This window comes from Brachyistius frenatus, unplaced genomic scaffold, assembly GCF_029030835.1.
Source record: "Brachyistius frenatus isolate BFR_SWC_R1_liver_20210118 unplaced genomic scaffold, ASM2903083v1 Contig_663, whole genome shotgun sequence".
Classification (NCBI taxonomy): domain Eukaryota; kingdom Metazoa; phylum Chordata; class Actinopteri; family Embiotocidae; genus Brachyistius; species Brachyistius frenatus.
In genome coordinates, this window is record NW_027211262.1 from 1 (window position 1) to 14,261 (window position 14,261).

The 14,261-nt window shown below is 43.2% G+C and overlaps 1 protein-coding gene across 3 annotated transcripts; it reads left to right on the forward strand.

Moving 5' to 3' along the window:
- The first annotated feature begins 2,196 nt into the window (after positions 1 to 2,196).
- On the forward strand, positions 2,197 to 13,714 carry cdh18a (cadherin 18, type 2a). Of its 3 annotated transcripts, XM_069688658.1 has the most exons (4): positions 2,205 to 2,252; positions 9,453 to 9,626; positions 11,085 to 12,497; positions 13,502 to 13,714. In XM_069688658.1, exons 3-4 carry the CDS (start codon positions 11,589 to 11,591, stop codon positions 13,529 to 13,531), a joined length of 939 nt encoding a protein of 312 aa, XP_069544759.1. In that variant the 5' UTR covers positions 2,205 to 2,252; positions 9,453 to 9,626; positions 11,085 to 11,588; the 3' UTR covers positions 13,532 to 13,714. The 3 variants fall into 3 exon arrangements, with proteins under 3 accessions (XP_069544758.1, XP_069544759.1, XP_069544760.1); XM_069688657.1 differs by lacking the exon at positions 9,453 to 9,626 and having other exon boundaries at positions 2,197 to 2,252; XM_069688659.1 differs by lacking the exons at positions 2,205 to 2,252; positions 9,453 to 9,626 and adding an exon at positions 3,271 to 3,326.
- The last annotated feature ends 547 nt before the right edge of the window (positions 13,715 to 14,261 follow it).

The window sequence follows — 14,261 nt, forward strand, 5'->3', positions numbered from 1 at the left end:
TCCTGGTTCTGTTAACAGATGCTCCGCCCACCTCTGATCCTGGTTCTGTTAACAGATGCTCCGCCCACCTCTGATCCTGGTTCTGTTAACAGATGCTCCGCCCACCTCTGATCCTGGTTCTGTCGGAGGTTTCTTCCTGTTAAAGTGAGTTTTTCCTTCCCTTTGTTGGAGGTTTTTCTCCCTTAAAGAGAAGGTTTTTTTTCCCTCCTAGCTTATGTGGGAATTGTTGAATTGTTGGTTTCTCTGTATAATATGTAAAATTCTGCTGTAAAGACTTTAATGTGTTAAGTGCCATGAAATAACCTGTGTTGTGATTTGGCGCTATATAAATAAAGTTGAATTGAATTTCATCCCGATTCAGGAGGGCAACTCAACCGACTCTCACCGGGGGGAGGAACACTGGCAGGACTTCTGGTAGGACAGCCGGTGGGAGCGTTGTCCGGTAGCGCTGGCTGGTACTGGACAGGAACGGGAACGGATGGACAGACTCACTGGTTCCGACAGGCGGTTCTGCAGCACCTGGTATTCCCAGGTGGTCTCCTATCTAACCAATCTATACTAACCAGGTCCGACCCTGCTTAGCTCCGGAGATCAGCCGAGATTGGGAGCACTGACTGATAGCACGGACTGGAAGCAGAATGAGAGCAGGAGCAGGAACAGGAGGAACGGGAACAGACAGACGGGAACAGATGGACGGGTGACTGGCGGTGACTGGTGGTCCTGGCGGTGACTAGCAGGAACTCTCAGTATGGACCGACCCCCGATGACTGCAGGACAGATATAGTCTGGTGAGGTGATCAGTGGAATCAGACACCTGCAGGTGGTGATTGGGGAGAGTGGTAGCAGCTGCTGAGACCGGTGAGGGGCGTGGCCATGGGAGGTGACAGGAGGCGGGGAGAGGAGGACACAGGACACATGGGGACACAATAACAAACAAGGGAAAGACAGAAAACATGAGGAGAGGTGATTGGGGACAAAACAGAGGAGCAAACAGGAACCCTGACACTTTACCTTTAACATGCTCTCTCCTTAGCTTTCTGTGGTCCATGTTCAGTGTGGTACACACCATCGTACCAAACAGCACAGTGACTACTTTTCTCCCTTTAAATAGGCAGACTGACTGATTACAAGTTTGAAGACACCTGTGATGCTAATTAGAGGACACACCTCCATCTAACATGTCCCTATGGTCAAATTATTTTCAATATTTTCTAGGGGTACCATCATTTTTGTCCAGGCCATTTTCATTAGTTTGTTTTTTTAAATGATTCTGTTGAACCACAATTCAAAAGTAATGTCTGATTTGCATTAGTTCATTTTCAGTATTTTTTTAAATTTATTATTACTTTTGTCAGTCTGAAGTTCTTTCAGTGACCATTTTCTTTCTTTAACGGAAGGGTACCAACAATTTGTCCACGTGTGTATATGAAGGGCTGGTGATTATAAACTGTTGAAAACATGATACATGAAGTCTTCATAAACATAATCTGACTCGTTAGTGTGTAGAAGAGGTTACATATGTAAGCAGGTTCTATGAGATCTGTCAATGATCAATCTGCATTGTGTGTGAGAGTACTACTGCATAATCAGGAGGTTAGTGGGGCCTCCTGATTGGTCAGAGAAGTCCATCCATGGTCTGAAATATGGATGAGAGGACCAGATGATTGATGTTCTACATTTTGATCAACGAGGAGACGCTCTGAGATATTTAGTGTGAGTCTGCTGACAGAGGATGTGTTGGATTACTGACATCTGCTGCCTGTTTGTCCATCTAACAGAGACTTCTTCTTCTACAGCAGAAAAACACAGATCTGGAATCAGCTGGGTTTTATTATATCTTTATTTGATATGGTGTTTAAAATGTGTCCTCAAACATTTCAAATGAAAACTCTTCTGATTAGTTTGTCTGAGTTGATGTTGACTTATTATTGAGTAACTATTTCCAACTATAGCAGTGATTGTTTGTGCAGACTGTAAACGGATGTAAACGCCATGCATCACCTCAGTCATACATATGTATTTCAGCACAGATATGACTAAAATAAAGGAAAAAAGGGTTACTACAGGGAGAGAGAGGGGGGGGGGGCAGGGAGAGAGAGAGAGAGAGAGAGAGAGAGAGAGAGAGAGAGAGAGAGAGGCGTGTTTTATTCTGCTACAGACACAGAGAGCTGCTGGTGAGGCAGCAGATAGAATACAGAGAAACAGAGAAACGCAGCGTGAGGACAGACTCTGAATACATCGATCTGCAGGAGGTAAATACTACCACTCCATTCATCCTCCTCTCCTCCTTCATCCTTCTCTCCTCCTTCATCCTCTTCTCCTCCTTCATCCTCTCCTCCTCCTTCATCCTCCTCTCCTCCTTCATCCTCTCCTCCTCCTTCATCCTCCTCTCCTCTTTCATCCTCTCCTCCTTCATCCTCCTCTCCTCCTTCATCCTTCTTTCTTTGCTGCTGATGAAATACTGTTCAGCTGCTGTTGCTACACTGTGAGTACTTGTGTCTTTGTGTTTGTGGAGGTGAAGAAAAAGCTGCTGCTTTTGGCTGAGAGAATATTTATATGACTGCACATATGTTCACAGTTACCACACACACACACACACACACACACACACACACACACACACACACACACACACACACACACACACACACACACACACACACACACACCATATCAGTCGGTTTGTTGAGGGTTGGACTCCAGGCAGAGCGAAGCTTAAAGGAAATCATTTGTGATCAATTCTCTACAGTCTGCATCAGAGCAGATCTCTGACAGAGTAAATCTGGAAACTTTTCTCCAAGACACATATAAGTCAAACGTATAAATCTGTCTGGAGAGGAAGGTTTGTGTTTTCATGTGGAAATGCTGCCAGTTCAGATCTTGTGAGAAGTTTTTCAGAGCTGACCAGTTAACGTGGTCATCGCCATCTGCTGGTTCCTTTGCCTCCATCTTTGGCTTCTGTCTGTGGTGTTTGTCTGGTCATAAAGAACTGTTCCTCCCTGATAACCTGGTTCTTCAGACATAAAACTGTGGTATCTACTCATTTATTCTTTTGTATAAATCCAGCCTTTATTTCTGGATTCCTCCATCTGGTTTCTAACAGTAGTCAGTGCCTCAGAGCAGAGCTTTATTTCTAGTTTCATCTTCAGTAGTTAATCCAACTATGTTCTTTATCCTGATCATTTCAGTGCAGCGTTCACAGATCTGACTGCACTGATGTCTGTCTGGAAGACAAACATCTTGTTTTCATTCGTCTTTCATTCTGTCCGTGTGACGTTTCCATCGCTGACACGTAACACACCTCCGTGCTCATGGCAGCATTTCATGTGAGTTAATCTTGTACGTCACAGATATCTGTGTAGTCCTGAAAATGAGATAGAGCTGAAGAAGTTTAAAGTTTTCTAATAAATACATTCCTGGTCCCCAGAGGGAGATCCTGCTCATCTCTGCGTACAGATGCATAATATCTGTTACTGTTACATTTTTACATTTGAGCATGTGCAGTTATTTTTTATGTGTAATCAGGAAATATGTTATTAGTTTATATTCATTTTTACGGATTTCTAAAGGTCTCATGTTGTATTAAATCGTCCTTTTTGAAACATAGTTCCCACATTACATTACATTACATTACATTACATTACATTTATCTGATTCTTTTATCCAAAGCAACTTACAATAAGTTCATTTCAACCATGAGGGTACAAAACCAGAACAACAAGAATCAAGAAAATACAATTTCTTTAAGAAACCCAAACTACAAAGTTCTATCAGTAAGTTCTATTTTAAGATACTAAAGTTCTACTGTTCAAGGTAAAGTCTGAAGAGGTGTGTTTTTAGTTTACGGTGGAAGATGTTCAGAGTTTCTGCTGTCCTGATGTCGGTGGAGCTCATTCTACCATTTAGGAGCCAGGACAGAGGAGGAGGAGGAGGAGGAGGAGGACGAGGAGGACGAGGAGGAGGAGGAGGAAGAGAAGGAGGAGGAGCGGAGTGAACGGGCTGGGATGTAAGGTTGGACCATGTCCTGGATGTAGACTGGACCCGATCTGTTCACAGCATGAACATGAATATGTGACAGAATCAAAACACAGGTGCAGTTGGAGCCGGAGGAGCAGGTGGAGAGAACCTGTTCTCTGATGGTTGAAGCAAGAAGACCTAAAAACAAACTACTTCTCTATGAAGGAACCTATTAAAACTCTGTGCAGGAATAAAAGTACACAGAGACTCTGAACTCATCTTCTGTAACATGAACTGAAAGGAAACTGCAACTCAGTGATGAAGAGCTTTGATTGGAATCAGATCTGATGACTATAAGCGTTGTGTGGCGTAATATGATCAGGATTATTACTGTCGTTGTGTTTCATATTTACTGTGGCATCATTGGTTAGATGAAGTCTGTGGGACATTATGTGGGTTTTCTGTAGTCCACCGTCAGACACACACACACACACACACGGGTGAAAGAGGTGTGTTATAATAATCCCTTATCTATGGTTAATGTCCAGCAGCAGAGAAAAGATCACATCTCACGTTACTTTCTGTTGTTAATCAGCTGTTGATCCTTCAGTCATCTAGAAACGTTTTCGTTGAATGGGTTAAAAAACATCAGCAGCTCAGTCGGATCATTTCACCTCATAGAACACTTTGAACAGAGAGATCACGTCTGCAATAACAAAGATCTTTTAGGTCAATCAAAATAATCTTCAAAGTTAACCTTGGTAACCTGACCTGAATCCAACTCTGAGTATCAAGATTAACGCTAACAAGTGTGAGAGTGTGTGAGTGTGAATTTGTGAGTTTGTGGGTGTGAGCATGGGCGTGGGTGTGGGTGAGTGTGGGTGTGGGTGTGGGTGTGAGTGTTAGTGTGAGTGTGGGTGTGAGTGAGTGTGGGTGTTAGTGTGAGTCTGAGGGTGAGTGTGGGTTTGAGTGTGAGTGTGAGTGAGTCTGAGTGTGGGTGTGAGTGTGGGTGTGAGTGTGGGTGTGAGTGTGGGTGTGAGTGTGGGTTTGAGTGTGAGTGTGGGTGTGAGTGTGGGTGTGAGTGTGGGTGTGAGTGTGGGTGTGAGTGTGGGTGTGAGTCTAAGACAGCGGTTCTGGACAGTTGAATTTCTTTCTGCACGATCAGTTGAACTTAACGTGACATCGCTGCAGAAGTTCTCACATTATAGATTTGTGGGAATCCATGAAACTAACTGAGATCCCATCGTGACATTGAGAGCCTGCAGTCCTGTTTTCAACCGGCTGGTTTACATGGAATTAATTTATTGACCTGCATGTAAAGAGTCTCTCAGGTTACAGGTGTCTGTGGACTCATCCATTGACTGAAGGGACATCTCTTAGCATGTTTATAAATCTATAGTGTAGTTTGAACTTTGAGCGATGTTGAAAGTCAAAGAAGAAATTATTAGATTGAATCGGATGTTAATGTATTAACATTATTATTAATTACTAATATTTACCCTGCTTCAGATATCTTCCTCCTTGCATTAGGTGACTCTCATGGTGCCCCATCTTGGACTGACAGTTCGTACTTGGGGTTTGATTTACTGAATGGCTGCATGTGTAAAATCACGTGCAAACTCCACATTACCCACACCCGGGTTCTGAATGTGTCGCTGTCCCAAGTCCTGAATGTGTCGCTGTCACGGGTCCTGAATGTGTCGCTGTCCCAGGTCCTGAATGTGTCGCTGTCCCAGGTCCTGAATGTGTTGCTGTCCCAGGTCCTGAATGTGTTGCTGTCCCAGGTCCTGAATGTGTCGCTGTCCCGGGTCCTGAATGAGTCCTGCAGAATTCACAGGTAGCTTCATCAGGTTCACAAGACCTCCAGGAACTCAATGAAACATCAGCTGCTCATCACAGAAAGATCTGGACCTGCTGATCTCTGTTTGTTAGAAGATCTCATCCACCGTCCTCCTCTTTTATTTACCCACATTTTATTATGAAGACTTTTTTTCTCCTTTTTGTTTTTCCCACATTGACTTTCTTGCTGATGATCTCCTGTAAAGCGTTTTGTTCTTGTTATTTTTATATTTCAATGGGATCAGATTTCCTTTTCCTTTTGCGGTCGCTCTGTTTTCCATTGCTGGAATCACTTTAACTCACAAACCCTCATTTAAATACAGAGATTTGCACCTGATTTCAATGAAGCAGTTACTCAGTAAATCACCCGCAAAGCAGGTGCAAAATAAACACGCAAACTTTTGGAAAAAGCACGCAATTTACTTCCTTTATTTGAGATCTTAGTAAATCAGACCCTGAGAGTATTATCATGGGAGTGATGAGTGATCGGTGAGTGTGTGGATCCGTGTTGTGAATGGATGTCATGTGTATGAATATGAAGTGGTGAACATATTGCAGTTGTACCCAGGACGTTTTACCAGCCAGCAGGTGTTGAGGTTGTCGGTGTGAGAGTGTGTTCTGCCTGTGACAGCAGTAGCAAGGCATCAGTGGTCCCTGGAGGTCTCTGACGTGTGGACAACCTGCAGCCATGTTCCCTTGAGCAAGGCATCTGCCTGACTGGTCTGTCTCAGACTCCCCCTGAGCTCCTGCTAGCTCCATTGAGTGCTTCCATGTGGTTCTGACTCCCTCACGTCAGATGGTGCTCAGTGTTCACTGCAGCATCAGCATTTCAGACCTGCCTGCTGACCCAGTAGACGTCCCGTCAGACACACAGCTGCTGCTCCTCTGCAGACTATTAGGAGGAGTTGAACTGCTGCAGAGAAAATCTACTCCAACTAGAGCTACAGTGAAATATGAAGAGAGCATCTCAGATCCATCCGTCCATCCATCCAGCCGTCTCTCCATCCCGTCGGCCTCCTCCAGGTCTCCATGCCGACAGGACACAGAGCTTCACATTCAGATCCAGACACATGGAAACATGTGCTACAACGCTCCATTTACCGTCAACGTCAAGCATGAAACACATTCTGTTCGTAGTGATTTCTGTTGCTACAGTCGGATGTAACCCGAGGACTCTTCAGAGGAGGCGTAAAAATGTAGGAGACAGTGTTGGAGGGAGATTGTGCTCCGCTGGATGATGATATGAATCCACTTATTAAACCAGAGAACATATTTAGATTTACAGCAGCAGAAGATTTCACACAGGAACACACTTCATGTTGAATGAAGGTCAAATCAGATGTTCTGAGGTTTTACTCACCGGTTCTGAACCCGGTTCGCCATGAAGCTGGACCCACACAGAAGAGCAGCTTTGGGATCCAGTTCACAACCTTTGACTGAGTTATAGGTCGGAGGCTGGTCAGAACCAGATCCTGTTGTGTCGAGCAAATGAATATTGATGATAAGTAATGAGAGTGAGCTGACTGGGACACGTCACTGACCCAGAGATGATTATTATTAATATAGAACCCAGTGAAGGTGTAGAAGATGTATGAATGATGATGACAGGTTTCCTTCTGGAATAACAACAGCTGCGTCAGCTTGTAGCTCGATCTGCATTTTATTTCAACAATTAAACTTTATTTCTAGCTGCAGAGTGTGTAAACCCTACACACACACACACACACACACACACACACACACACACACACACACACACACACACACACACACACACACACACACACACACACACACACACACACAGGCAGTTGAAGGAGATGTCTGGGATGTTCTGAAGACCCGGTTGATCACAGTCAGATGTCCGGTCCCTGAGCCGCCCATTCAGTGGAGTGTGTGTTCCTGTTTCTGGAGAGACTCGTCTGCTGTGTGTGTATTGATTATTAGAAAGGTAGAAATGTTTTAAATCTGTCAGTATATGTCCATTGACTCCCACAGAATTAAAGCCTTAGAAAACAGCTGAGTCTCTGCTGACAGCAGGTCAGGTGGTTTTCTTGTTCCCTAAATGAGCAGGTGGTATCAGTACCGACGCTCCCCATCCAACCTGATGGAGCTTGAGAGGTCCTGCAAAGAAGAACGGGAGAAACTGCCCAAGAATAGGAGCCAAGCTTGTAGCATCATACTCAAAAAGACTTGAGGCTGTAATTTCTGCCAAAGGTGCTTCAACAAAGTATTGAGCAAAGGCTGTGAATACTTATGTACGTGTTATATTTCCATTCTTTATTTTTAATAGATTTGCAAAAATTTTAAACAAACTTTTTTCACATTATCATTATGGGATATTGTGTGTAGAGTTTTGAGGAAAAAAATGAATTTAATCAATTTTGGAATAAGGCTGTAACATAACAAAATGTGTAAAAAGTGAAGCGCTATGAATACTTTCCGGATGCACTGCATGAACAATGCACCAGTGAACGTAGTGCAGAATAAGACTGCTAGCAAGTAATCATGATGATGTGGCACGTAATGCCTGTGGAGATGTTATATAAGAAAGGGAACGCATTCAGCATGCTTGTTGGACGATACTTTTAGGCAGAAATGTAGAAGGGACAGAAACTCCACCGGACGGTTTCAGGTTTAAGTTAAAATTGTGGTCACATCAAATGAATTATGTGGTTTGTTTTACTAAGTAACTGTTCTAGTTTTTCATGTTCTTTCTCCTTTTAACTTAATAATCTGTGGACATGAAGTACTCCTGGCTTCTTCTCTTAATTGGAGCTCATTAGATCCTTGAAGGTTGAAATGAAACTGAACTGTTCATATCAGTTATGTAATGGCAGTAATGCAGCAGTGTGTAATCAGGTCTGACAGAATATATAAAGATGTATTATCTTTGAGGGTTAATGTGGTCACCGGCTGCTCAACAGATATAAACTCATGTTTTAACCCTCCTGTTGTCCTCGGGTCAAAATGACCCGCAGCTGTGTTCAACCAAGTTCCATTTTATTTCTATATTTTTATATTTTTTTGGGATCATTGGTCATCATTCTTTAAAGAAACCCTCACAGCCTCCTTGTCACCAATGATCCCACAAAATATGAAAATAAAATAGAACTTGGTCGAACACAGCTGCGGGTCATTTTGACCAAAGGACAACGGGAGGGTTCATCTGCAATGTAGAAAAAAATAAAAATAAAGAAAAAACATTGAATGAGAAGGTGTGTCCAAACTTTTGACCCAAGGACAACACGAGGGTTAATATTTTATATAGTTCCAATTCATTGATATGTTTAACATTTACACAATGAACACATTCATCAGATATAGGAGCGATTTCTGTGTTAGCTGTTGTTGTATCATTGAAGGAGAACTTGATGGAGAGGAATCAGTTTTAAGGACTGGTTTTCTGGGCCTCGAGGTATCGTTCATATTATTTATCCTACAGGATAACAGTTACACAAGTAGGAAATTAAATTTGCAATCCAAACTCCAACATCCATTTTCAGATGAAAGTGGAAATCAAATGTAGTGTACTTGTGGGAGAGAACTAAAACCAGGTGATTTTAAAAATGATTTCTCCCATATTCCATATCCACATTAAGTTGGCACCGTCAGTATATTAAGTGTTTCACCTCCTGCATGTTGTGATATTGTAGATGAAGTTGCTGCAGCTGGAGGGTGAAATCATCTATCTATACAAAGAAATCCTGCAGTCTTCACGACATCCTGCTGACGAGGACAGAAAATACACAACAGACCAAGCAGCAGCAGCCTGCAGTCGTCCAACACGCTCTTCTGTTGAAACCTTTGTTGGCTGCTCTTCTTCACAAGTATGCTTTTCTTCTAAAATATACTAATTTGTTCACTGTAACAACACAAAGAATGAAACGGATATGGAGGACCAGAAGATCCAGTAAACAAACAGGAATGTAATCCTAATGGTTGAATTGATTGACAGACTGTGATATTAGTTTGACCGGCGTGTGTGTAGTTTAATGACTTAGCTTAGAATAAAAAAATGTCCCCTCGGGGATTAATAAAGTATATACCTACCTACCTACCTACCTAGAGACAGCTGGGGTAGGAAGCAGGAAGTCCAACAGGATGCACAGCGTGATGACTGCAATGAGCAGAATACTAATCTCTCACTTGGTTTTGGTGCCTCCATCTCATAATAATGTAAAATGGTTTTGTGCTGTCTTCTCCTTCTTTGAAGGCTGTATTACAGTGATTGATGTAATTTTATTAACTCATCACTTTTAGTTTTCTATTATGTCACTTTACCCAGTTTGTCATTTTAGCCACATTACTGATGTGTGGCGTGCATCTTCCTCCCACGGGTGGGTTCTCCCAGCACGAACGACAATAGTCGGCTGAATTCTGGTTTCCAAGGTGTTTATTTCCACCACAAACATACACTACATACATGCACACGTTCTGTGTACTGGTCTGTCTCGTAGCCACCCTGCTACTCCGTGTCCTCTCTCGTGTCTGGTGTCCTGCTGCTCCCTTTTATCAAGCCAGAGAGGGACAATCAGGGATCAGTTTCAGCTGAGACCAATTAACCCTCCCAGGAATCGTTCCCTGAGCCACGGCCCCAATCAGTCCCTCCTGCAGCTGAGCCAAACCACACCCCGCCACCACAATTAGTTATCAACAATCTCTTTGTGGAAAGCACTAACAGTCCACCCCACGATATAGTCATTGATATTTGATATAGAGGTATTTGGTGAAGAATATGGTGATATTAGATATTGTGATCGATGGCTGCAAGTTGATTTATTTGAACGAGCCTGTGATGAGTCATTAAAATCCACCTGAACGCTGCTTCAATGGAAGGAAACGAATTGGACCTTCGTACAGAGGAGTTATTCTGATCGATGACTGAGCTGCTTTAGTTTCTCTGATGACTTAAAGATACTGCATGCATGGACGTCACCTTTGGATGGAAAAATCCAAAGAAACCCATGATCCTCTTTATAATTAGGAAGTGGTGATGTGAAATGAATGGGCTTAAGATGAATGGACAACCTGCTCTTTAATCAGAGCTCAACTGTGAATCCTGGTCTGATTTGACAGAACGGTTTTAGGAGCTCATTAATTTAAAGCAACATTGCTGAGTTGCACAGTTTCTTGACATTAACCGTCTATAAATAACATATTTTTTAGAGGCGTTTCTGAAGACACTGTAAATTAGTGCTTTGTTTTGTATGTTCTTCACAGTTTATTGGCGCTTTTAAAAGTTTAAGAAAAAGAAAAGACGTTTATTTCCACCTTGTCTCTTTCAGGACGTGCAGACCTTCAATGAGCTCCGGTCCGATCAGCTGTTCACTTCCTGCTGTCAACATGAAGAAAAAGGACTTCGGCTTTCAACCATAATAGATATTATGTGTTAATGTAGCACACGTTTGCTATGGACTTTATTACAATTATATGGATTACTTGTACCTACTCGCATGTTATTTCCCGGTCTGAATTTCCTTGAATAATCCTGAATGGTGGGACAACGTTGGATGGAAGGAAACCAGCACATCCTGAGGACAATCGAATGTTCACACAGCGTTAAACACAGTCAACTACATTATGGAGTTCTTCTTGATATTTCCGAGGAATCTATACAAAGTTCTTCTCTGCCCGGCACCATGTGGACCATCCAGGCCGCCCTGCAATGTGAGGAGGACTGCACACGTGTGTGTTTGAGTGTGTGTGTTGGTGTTTTTGTGTATGCCCGTGCTGGCAGCACACAGTGGAGGTGAGCGAGAAACACATTTCCACACTGTTCTTTCTTTACAATGAGAGTTCCAGCCACTGTGGCTGCCGTCTCCCATCTCGGTCCTCTGCTGGTCCTCCTATGCGTCGTCTCCCACAGTTGTCATGGGACCCAGGTCAGTCTGAGCCCTCCTGTTATCCCCAACCCGAGGGTCCAGTCTCAGCCTGACCCGACCCCGATCCCCAGCACCAGTCCAAACAAACTGATGTCTCCACTGACACTGGGCCAGCTGCCGAGCACCAGCCAGAACCTCCGGGGCAGGTCTCAGTTAAAGGCTCAGCTGGACACTGAACCCCATCTTACAGACAAGCACAAGTCTAACACCAACGCTCCACCGGCGGACTCCCGACCTGCATCGGGCTCAAACACCAGACAGAGGCTGCAGCATGCTGAGAGTTCTGATTCTAGGCAAGGGTCCAAATCAAACTATAACCAGACTGCAAGAAATACCTTAAACGGTCCCAAACAACCTTCAAAGATGAGGACCAGAATGGATCAAAGATCCGGGTCTGGATGGCTGACACAGTCAAAGCCTAGGGCAGTCCCCAGCTCTAAGGCTGTGACCGGGCCGAAGAGTAAATCCGAGTCAAGCCCAAACACTAAACTATCCTCACTGTACGGTCCGATTGAAAGGGTTAACTCATCCGGCCCCATGAACCCCCGGAACTTCTCCAACGCGAGCCCGGCTTCACTGTCCAATCCTAAAACCCAGTCCAAACTCAGACCTTCTTCACAAAAAAATACTAACACCAGAACCGACTCCACGATCTCCGGCCCGAACTCCAGGACATCCATCAGAGCCCAGAGGAACCAGACAAAGCTGTTGGACATGGACAAGGATTCACACCATCGGCCCAAAAGAGGCTGGATCTGGAATCAGTTCTTTGTTCTGGAGGAACATATTGGACCAGAACCACAATACGTCGGGAAGGTAGGAAAGATATTTTCATGTTCTGTTTCAGGAGCTGCTCTTTGTTTCGTGAAACCTGTTTTTTCTTTCTAAGCATTTGTTGAAAACAGAACATTTAATACCAAGAAGTGCTGACATTTCCTGAACTCACTTTTCATGTCTTCTTCAACTAATTACTAAGTTTCAATTATTAACAAAACTGCTGCAGCCTCTTACACACTAATGCATGTTAATGCTTCAGGGAGTACATTTATTTTCTGTTATGATTTTAAAAGTATTTCAACTGACGGAATAGCAGCACGCAAAGCTGTCTGTCACTGGACATTCTTGGTACCACCACTAGCAGGCAGTCATTTCACAACTCAAGCTAAACAACAGAAACTTTCTGAGTGAACATTACAGACCCATGAAAATCAGCTTCGTCCACATATTTGTGTGTATATATATATATATATATATATATACACATTATAATACATTAATAATAAAAACCTTCATTTAAAAACTGCATTTTGTGTTTACTTGTGTTATCTTTGACTAATATTTAAATTTGTTTGATGATCTGAAACATTTAAGTGTGACAGACATGCAAAAAAATAAGAAATCAGGAAGGAGGCAAACACTTTTTCACACCACTGTATATATATATATATATACAGTACCAGTCAAAAGTTTGGGCACAACTTCTCATTCAATGTTTTTTCTTTATTTTAATTTGTTTCTACATTTTGATTAATATTGAAGACATCCAAACTATGAAGGAACACATGGAATTATGTGGTATACAAAAAAATGCTCAACAAACCAGAATATGTTTTATATTTTACATTCTTCAAAGTAGCCACCTTTTGCTTTGATGACAGCTTTGCACACTCTTGGGATTATTTCAATCAGCTCCATGAGGTGTTCACCTGGAATGGTTTTCCAACAGTCTTGAAGGAGTTCCCAGAGGTGCTGAGCTCTTGTTGGCTGCTTTGCCTTCACTCTGCGGTCCAACTCATCCCAGAGCGTCTCATTGGGTTTAGGTCGGTGATTGTGGAGGCCAGGTCATCTGACGCAGCACTCATCACTCTCCTTCTTGGTTAAACAGCCCTTCCATAGCCTGGAGGTGTGTTTGGGGTCCTTGTCCTGTTGAAATACAAATGCTGGTCCCACTAAGCTCAAACCAGATGGGATGGCATGTCGCTGCAGAATGCTGTGGGAGCCATGCTGGTTAAGTATGCCTTGAATTTTGAATAAATCACCAACAGTGTCTCTGAGCTGCTCAGAGAAGTTTTAACCTCCACAGGCTGTCACATGTCACATCACTGAGTTAACATGTGCTGATGCACTGAATCATTCAGTGTTTGTAGCAGCAGTCTGAATACTGAGTGCAAACAGCTGATTCTGACCAGCAGCAGCACACAGAAATAACCCGGTTACCTTCCTCACGTCGGCTGTGGTGGAAATGAAAAACCTTGTTACTGTAGATGTCGTTGGGGATTAGAGAAACCTGATGGCACAGAAAGAGATAGTTCCTGGCAGGGACAGTTTCTGTCCTTCCAAATGGCTCCCTACCAGTCTGCATGTGTGTGACAGGGACCACAGACAGGAAGTAGCAGCAGACAGGAAATAGCAGCAGAGAGGATGGGTGGAAGCAAAAATAATTTGTTCCTCTATTTCCATTAATTTCAGTCAAAGTCCCTCCAAAACAAAAACGAACACACTGGAGCTCCCAAAGGCCCAAATTAGTCTCCTGCACTGCACATCTGAACTTGTTGCATTCAGTTGGGACGAACATTTTTG